The sequence below is a fragment of the Etheostoma spectabile genome, unplaced genomic scaffold (assembly GCF_008692095.1).
Source record: "Etheostoma spectabile isolate EspeVRDwgs_2016 unplaced genomic scaffold, UIUC_Espe_1.0 scaffold270, whole genome shotgun sequence".
NCBI classification, from domain to species: Eukaryota; Metazoa; Chordata; class Actinopteri; order Perciformes; family Percidae; genus Etheostoma; species Etheostoma spectabile.
This window is the reverse complement of record NW_022605574.1, coordinates 375,897-384,052: the sequence shown is the minus strand read 5'-3', so window position 1 is coordinate 384,052 and position 8,156 is coordinate 375,897. Positions and strand designations below refer to the sequence as shown.

The window sequence follows — 8,156 nt, the reverse complement described above, 5'->3', positions numbered from 1 at the left end:
GCTATTTAAGGAAGCAAGATGGCGGACGTCAGTGGGGAAGGGGCCAGCAGGCAGTCCTCATCCTCATCCTCATCCTCCTCCTCCTCGCCTCGCCTCCCAACCAGCCACTCGTTGTCTTTGTTAAGTTGATGTTAGTTCAGTACTTCTCAGTTTCCATGTGTAAGGGTGGACCTCTAGAAGGGTTCGGTTTTTCTCTTTCTTCTTGTTCATGTTGCGTCCTAGGCCCCCCTAGACTGGGGCGTAACAAAAGTGTCACAATAAGTATACAATATTTTGTTTATTTTGTGGCTTAGTTGTGTTTGACAGAAGAGAAAGAAAAGTTATATCCTGTTGTCTTTATTTATATATTTTATACTGTCCAACCAGTACAACATGTCCTGTTCTCTTTAGTTATATATTTTATACTGTCCAACCAGTACAACATGTCCTGTTCTCTTTAGTTATATATTTTATACTGTCCAACTAGTACAACATGTCCTGTTCTCTTTATTTATATATTTTATACTGTCCAACTAGTACAACATGTCCTGTTCTCTTTATTTATATATTTTATACTGTCCAACCAGTACAACATGTCCTGTTCTCTTTATTTATATATGTTATACTGTCCAACCAGTACAACATGTCCTGTTCTCTTTAGTTATATATTTTATACTGTCCAACCAGTACAACATGTCCTGTTCTCTTTAGTTATATATTTTATACTGTCCAACCAGTACAACATGTCCTGTTCTCTTTATTTATATATTTTATACTGTCCAACTAGTACAACATGTCCTGTTCTCTTTATTTATATATTTTATACTGTCCAACCAGTACAACATGTCCTGTTCTCTTTATTTATATATTTTATACTGTCCAACCAGTACAACATGTCCTGTTCTCTTTAGTTATATATTTTATACTGTCCAACCAGTACAACATGTCCTGTCAGTTTTCAGTGAATCTATATTGATGATGTTTTTCGTAACGGTTGTACGTGTATTTGACGTGTTTAAAAATATTTAAATTAATATCGATAACACAACATTTTGTGAATATCGTGCAACCCTATTTGAAATGGCACAAAACACAATTCACAACACAGACACCAGTCAACACGTATAACGAGAGACGTGCTCAGGGTCATGGGTGCATAAGAAGGGGAGAAACCGTACAAAGTTATGATGTGGAAAAGCAGCTGCATATGTCGAGGCGTATGTAGGATGAGATGGCGCTTTTGGAGAGATGAAATGGAAATGAGTTTGTCCAGTGTGAGAGTCATTTGCAGAGCATTGCAGTCGCGAGCGGCGGCAGATTGCACATTCATCCAGAAAGTGAAACTAAAGAGGCATACTTTTTCATTTATGTGACGTCTATTTGTTTCTGCAAACGTAGATTTATTCAAGTGGAGCTTGTGAGCGTGTTTCAGTCGGAGATGAATCAGTGGCACAAACAGCACATCATGTCTCTGTGATGGAGGAGCTTAAGTCTCCAAGCTGTCAGCCCATCTTCTCCCTGCACAATCCCTACCTGATGTACGATGCAGGATTCATACGGTGATACACAAGTGATCCCTACAAAATGAGTTGCAGGGGGTGTTGGATAAAGTTCAGCCTTTCGCTTTCAACAAGCTGTTTATCGTCTGCGCTTTGTCTTTTCATTCCATTAAGCAATACAAGGGCTTTTAGGGTTGCATCTTTTATTACCATTTTTTAAAATAGTGTTTCTATCTTTTTTCAAATTATTACTTTTGAGCTGTGGGACTGTTAACAGTTAATGCATTTCCCAGCATGCATTAAGCAGAGTACACTCCGGACACCTCGCCACTCTGACTCCTTTTACTCTGTCCCCTGTTTGCTTGGCAACCTCACAATTACCACAATATTCTGCAAAGTCAGATATAGTTTCAGTATGTGACACCTTGCATAACAACAAACTGTCATTTACACATTTGTGTTTGTGCACAGATTAAACAAATGAGACATAACTTTTAAATTTAGGGAAATAAACTACATACGGTTTAGTAAAATGTGGTAATTAGTGATGTAAGCATGGCAACCAGGGATGGTGCAGTTCATGGTCGGTGCCCTAAAGGTCCCATATTGTAAAAAGTGAGATGTCTTTTTTTTTTTTAATTGTTTTTTTTTTATAAAATTCTTTATTTTTGAAACATTGGGAACAATACAATAGCCAGATTTACATTACCTCATGGTCATAGTGCCAGCCTACGATCTAGACCAAAGTTCTCCATTCCCAACATTCCCATTTCTGTAAATACAATAAGAACACATTAGAACACAAAACAAGGGGTGCATTACTATAAGACATATCTCTAAGACATGTAGAAACAAAAGACAATACAAATATTTTGTTAATAAACGGTACGTTACAAATATGTCTGTCTTTTTTAAATTATAAAACAGGTCAAGGGGCTCTATAAATACTGTGAAAGTTTCAAAACGCTCAATCCACAGCCAGCTGAACTCCTAATGTACACTGAACATATATCTGTGTCTTTTTAGGTGAGTACATAATATAAACTGTTTTTTAATGTCTATTTTTCCATCAAATTAGGACCTGGACACAGGAAGCTTCTAACTGAATAACTATGTTCAGATACTATCTGTTTTAATAATAACTTGTTGGGTATTCTTCCTGTGAACTTATCAAAAAGTGTATGCATCGTTAATTTCTTTACAACAATGTTTACAATCAATTATTTTCCCTAGAATCAATATTTTTATTTTTTACCAATGCAGACTTGAGCCAGTTCTATAAGGGTTGGTAGAGTTGGGCGACTATGAAGAGAAGAAGAGAAGAGAAGGGGTGCCGTGTCTGTAGCTATACACCCTCCCCCGTCGGTCTATGCGAATGCGGCAACTCCTCACTCCCTAACTATGAGCTTTATCAACGAGGAGCATTTAAAGTTTACTCTTAAATGCAGTGATGGTGTCTGCCCCCCCGAACTCAGTCTTGGAGCTGGTTCCACAGGAGAGAAGCCTGATAGCTGAAGGCTCTGGCTCCCATTCTACTTTTAGAGACTCTAGGAACCACAAGTAACTCAATAAGGTACTAAGAGCTCTTCTAGATATGGCGGTGCTTGACCATTTAGAACTTTGTAGGTCAGGAGAAGGATTTTGAATTCAATCCTGGATATTACAGGAAGCCAATGCATAGGAGCTAATACAGGAGAAATATGATCTATTTTCTTAGTTCCTGTCAGACCACGAGCTGCAGCATTCTGGATCCAGCCTGGAAGTAACAAATGCATGGACTAGTTTTTCAGCATCGTTTTGAGACAGGATGTTCCTAATCTTGGCAATTTTTACGAAGATGAAAAAAGCTGTTCTTGAAGTTTGTGTCAAATGGGCGTTAAAGGATATATTCTGATCACAAATAACTCTTAGATGTCTGACAGTGGTGCTGGAGGCTGGGGCGGTGCCATCCGAGGCAGCCAGATGTGTTTAAAAAGGGGTTTGATGTTAATGTTGGTGTCCTCTTCTTCCTCCTCAGCGCTGTGTACTGAAGAGTGTGCGCACGGACGTTGTGTGTCTCCTGATACCTGCCAGTGTGAGCCCGGCTGGGGGGGGCTGGACTGCTCCAGTGGTGAGTACACATCACACTCAATGGGAAATGAAAAGCCAATGTAAACAAATCACACAGGGTTGGAGACTTTGCTTTTTGTCTTTTTCTCAGGTTCATTTAAATACTACAAACTTGTATGTAAACCACCATATGTAATTATTTCAGCTGCAGTGTCTTAATGAACACATGTAGCAACTAATGGTTATTTTCATTGTTGATTTAATCTGTCAATTATTTTCTTTAACAATGGAGCAGTGGTTGGGTCTTTGAAATGTCAGAAAATGGTGATTTTTCACAAAAAAGCCCAAGATGACGTCCTCAAATGTCTTGTTTTTGTCCACAACTCAAAATATATTCAGTTTACTGTCACAGAGGAGAGAAGACACCAGAAGATAGTAAAAAAATTACAGACTTCAGATCATTTATCATCTTTGATCAACCTAAAACAAACTTTTAGCGTTGAACCCTGTAATAATTAAGAAGAATACAAAATGTCAAATCAAATGTTACACCAAACATTCAACTAAATATTACACATCTGATTAACACAAATCTACACAATTAGTTCATCACATTCAATTCACTTCAATTCATTCAATTCACTTTTAATTCTTTCAAATTGCAAAAGTTTTGATTTGAGCCATATTCTGGTGCATATTCTGGTGCATATTCAGGTACTATCTTTTAGTAATTCACATCTGTAGCCATAATTAGTCTAAAGTAGCTGGCATGCCAGGGCTGTTTGGGAAGCTCATGTTTGTTTCAGCCTCACTCTCTGCAACACCCTGACGAACACCAACGAGAGCTGAAGCTGGAGCAACAGTTAATAGTCGGTGACGGGGGCACAGCATAATGATCAGAGATTGGCATTTTCAGAGAGACACCAAGTCGGCTGACGTTTTCCTTCCATGGCGATAAAGCAAAGAGCCCATTTCCACAGTAGAGGTCAATCTGCAAGCTCATTCCTGCAGATAAAAAAACGGAAATGTTAAGTGAGCAAGAAGGACATCGTGATTAGCTTGTTTGGCTTTAGAGCATAATGCTGGTGGTCCAAGAGCACAGTCTCATACATAAGCAATTTGTAGCGCTCCACAGAGTGATAGAAGGGTAGAAAATAGGTTATAACACAGATGGGGACACACGCAACTCATCACACTACTCATTAAATATAAGAAGATAATGCCAGGGCACACTTCAGATCAGCAGGCAAGCTGTTCCATGATTAAAAAACGAACACACTCAGATTTTGATCGAATTCTGTGTATTTGAATAAATCTGCACTGTAATTAATGGCTGTGAAATCTCCAGTTATTTACTTTAGACTTCACAGTAACACTACTGTGTATGATTTCTACAGTAGAAGGCTGTAAAGGTACATTACAACCTTGTCAACATGACAAAATCACAATAGTCTAAGTATTACAGTTGAAATCACAGTCTTCAAAGCATTACTGTAAAAAAAAATCACAATATAGCCACTGTAACTATCTGATGTTGTGTTTAATATTTTTGTACTTTACAGTAAATACATAAAATACTATAAATGGAAATATGGTACCTTTACATAAAAAGAATCCACAGTAACTTGCTGGACAATTGTTGCCTGTAAGTTACTGTAAATTTTACTTTAAATTTGTTACAGTGTGTGATGAACTGTAATCTTGCCAGATATAAAATCTGCATTCAGACCACTAAGATCTTTACAGGCCAGGAGCAGATTCTGGGACCCGAACCAGTCTGGCTGTTGGACGGTCGGTTGGATGTCAGGATGTCTTGAACTTTGGTGGACTGTCTTACAGTTTGAGCACATGGCTGCTGTCAAAATATTTTGTATTATTCAAGTAGTATTTTACCTGTTGCTGCTGCTGTTTACTCGACTGAGCTCTCCGCTGTAATAGAAATAAATCTAAACTTTGCTTCAGAACATAGAAACAACATTGTCTGCATGTTCCCAGCCGTATTTATCTTATTCTTGCTTTCCGTTGAGAGTAGAGATGCACAACTATGATCACCTTTCTCTTATTATCTTATCTGTTCAACTTGTTTAAACAGACAAAACCCCAAACATTTGGTTTGGTTTTGGTTAGCTGAACGGAGCTGGATATAACAAATACCCGTTATCACTGCAGAGTCAATCGTCCTGGGAATAAAAGCAGACTGTAGCCCTTCCCGGTGCCGACAAAATCCAGATGCTAGTGGGTGTTAGTGGGATTTTGTTCAGTGGGGAAGAGGCTTTAGTTACCATGCCTTTTGATGCCGAATGCACCGAATCTGACTGGAAAAGAAAGCATGGAGGTTATTAAATATTCCTATGATGATGGAATGAAAACTGTAGCAGAGTGGTTGAGATTTTGTTGAAGCCAGAAAGTGAGTTTTGAAAGCCAAAATAGAGATAATCAGTGTCATGGTTACTGATCAGCAGCTCATTTAGGTCCCTTTCGTGGGACAGGACAGTCAAAATTCTGGAACTGAAGCCACTGCATTTCAATATCCGTCTCATTTCAGTCGTTTGGTACCACCTCTCAGCTCTTCAGGCTCTCACTCTGTATAGACTAGATTACACTTCATTGTCCCCGAGGGAAAATTTGTCTTGATTGAATTCACAACACAAACATGTAGCAGAAAAAAACGTAAAATCGACATAAAATTAACATGAAAACATAAACATAAGATCATAAAATCAACAAACCATCTTAGAACATAAAGGAAGGACCATATGACTCTTCAGACAATGCAACAAAAGTGACTGTAATAGTTAAAGTGTGTGTGTGTGTGTGTGTGTGTGTGTCGTGTGTGGTGTGTGGTGTGTGTGTGTGTGTGTGTGTGTGTGTGTGTGTGTGTGTGTGTGTGTTGTGTGTGTGTGTGTGTGTGAGTGAGACAGGGCTTGGGGGCTTTGGGGGCTATTGACACTTAATGACTCTCACAACCCCTTTTAGTCCCCTTGTTATTGGTGTGCTCCAGCCTCCCCGGTGGTTACCTGTTTTTATTGCGCCCAGGGGCCGGGGACGAGGCCAAGCCAGAGTAGGGTAAATCTACCAGCAGTAGGGGCCGGGGGGTTGGGGGGGGGGGAGATAAAGTATGTCGATCGACTCAATCAGTCGGGTTACTCTGGAAGTTTGGCTTCAACTTCCTTTCTTCAAGTGCGTGTCATCTGTGTGTCTGTCCGTCTCGTGTGTGGTGGGTGTTGTGTGTGTGAGTGTTCTATGTCTGTGTCTGTGTGTCTGTGTGTGTGTGTGTGTGTGGTGTGGTGTGTGTGGTGTGTGTGTGTGTGTGTGTGTCTGTCTGTCTGTCTGTCTGTCTGTGTGTCTGTGTGTCTGTCTGTCTGTGTGTCTGTATGTCTGTCTGTCTGTCTGTCTGTCTGTCTGTCTGTCTTGTATGGCTGGCTGGCTGGCCGGCCGTGTGTGTGTCTGTCTGTCTGTCTGTCTGTCGGTCTGTCGGTCTGTCTTGTATGTGTGTGTCTATGTGTGTGTGTGTGTCTGTCTGTCTGTGTGTGTCTGTCTGTCTTGAATGTGTGTGTGTCTGTATGTCTGTATGTCTGTCTATATGTTGTCTATATGTCTTTGTGTTTATCATCCCCTCTTATTTATTTTTGTGATAGAGCAAAACTGGGAGACCATGCAGCCGTATGACAGGTGAATCTGAAGAGTGAAATAATTTTTTTTAAACATATTTTTGCCATTGTCCCTCAGGGAAAAGACTCTGCCTCCTCAGATCCCTCTAATAGACTTCTGCTCATTACCTGTGGACAGATTTAATTTTCCATAAAGAAGCTGCACAGTGAAACCGAGTTGTCCCTCCCACGTGGATATTAAGCCTATCCCTACACAGACTGTGTCTCATGTCATGCACGCTCTTATCTGATTGGTCAGAGGAAGTACATCCTGTGGCCAGTAACAGATTGAGGGGTCCCATGTTGTTTTAGTTTTTGTTATTATTTTGGTTTCTAATAAGCTGCAGCCTAGGTGTTTGTCATGTAGTGTTGGAAAATCAACTGCAGAGGAAATACATTTAAAGGCCTAATGTCTCACAGGCAGGACAGACACGTTACTGGCTCCTGATTGGTGGACAACCTGCTCCTCTAATTCAGATGAGTTAAGTGAAAACCTTTCCTGTTTCAGTGCTGGGAGAGAGTTTAGCAGTTATTCCCAGGGAGAAGCCAAGAAAAGAAAGTCTGGCTCTGATTTGTCGTATTAACCCTAAAAAATAAAGGGAGGATAATAAAAAATAAAATACCCTAAAGCCAAGCTCTCAAAAAAAATAAAAATACCTTAAACTAAAAGAACCAGAGGTGAATTAACATCTGATTTGGATATGATGACGGAAAACGCTCCTTTGGGTCGTATAAGTGGGGGGATAAACTACCTATGTAGTCGTATGGATCGGAGCACTTGTTGGAATATAAAAGTGGACTTTGACTGGAAAAAAACAGTTGCAGTCAACTTAATCCAGGCTGCTGTTACCTTTTACTACACACTGTAGTCATCAAAACCATTAGCATATACACGTCATTTCTAGGAAACAGGGCTCGGTGTGAAGAATCACTGAATCTATTTTACATGATTATACAGTTGTGTGTGTGTGTGTGTGTG

General features: G+C 39.8%; 1 protein-coding gene across 1 annotated transcript in view; it reads left to right on the top strand.

Moving 5' to 3' along the window:
- LOC116685771 (multiple epidermal growth factor-like domains protein 11) overlaps nucleotides 1–8,156 on the top strand; it is a 166,581-nt gene that overhangs the window by 64,116 nt on the left and 94,309 nt on the right. Inside the window, 1 exon segment of the mRNA XM_032510698.1 lies at nucleotides 3,496–3,588. Within this exon segment, the coding sequence (XP_032366589.1) occupies nucleotides 3,496–3,588 (93 nt within the window).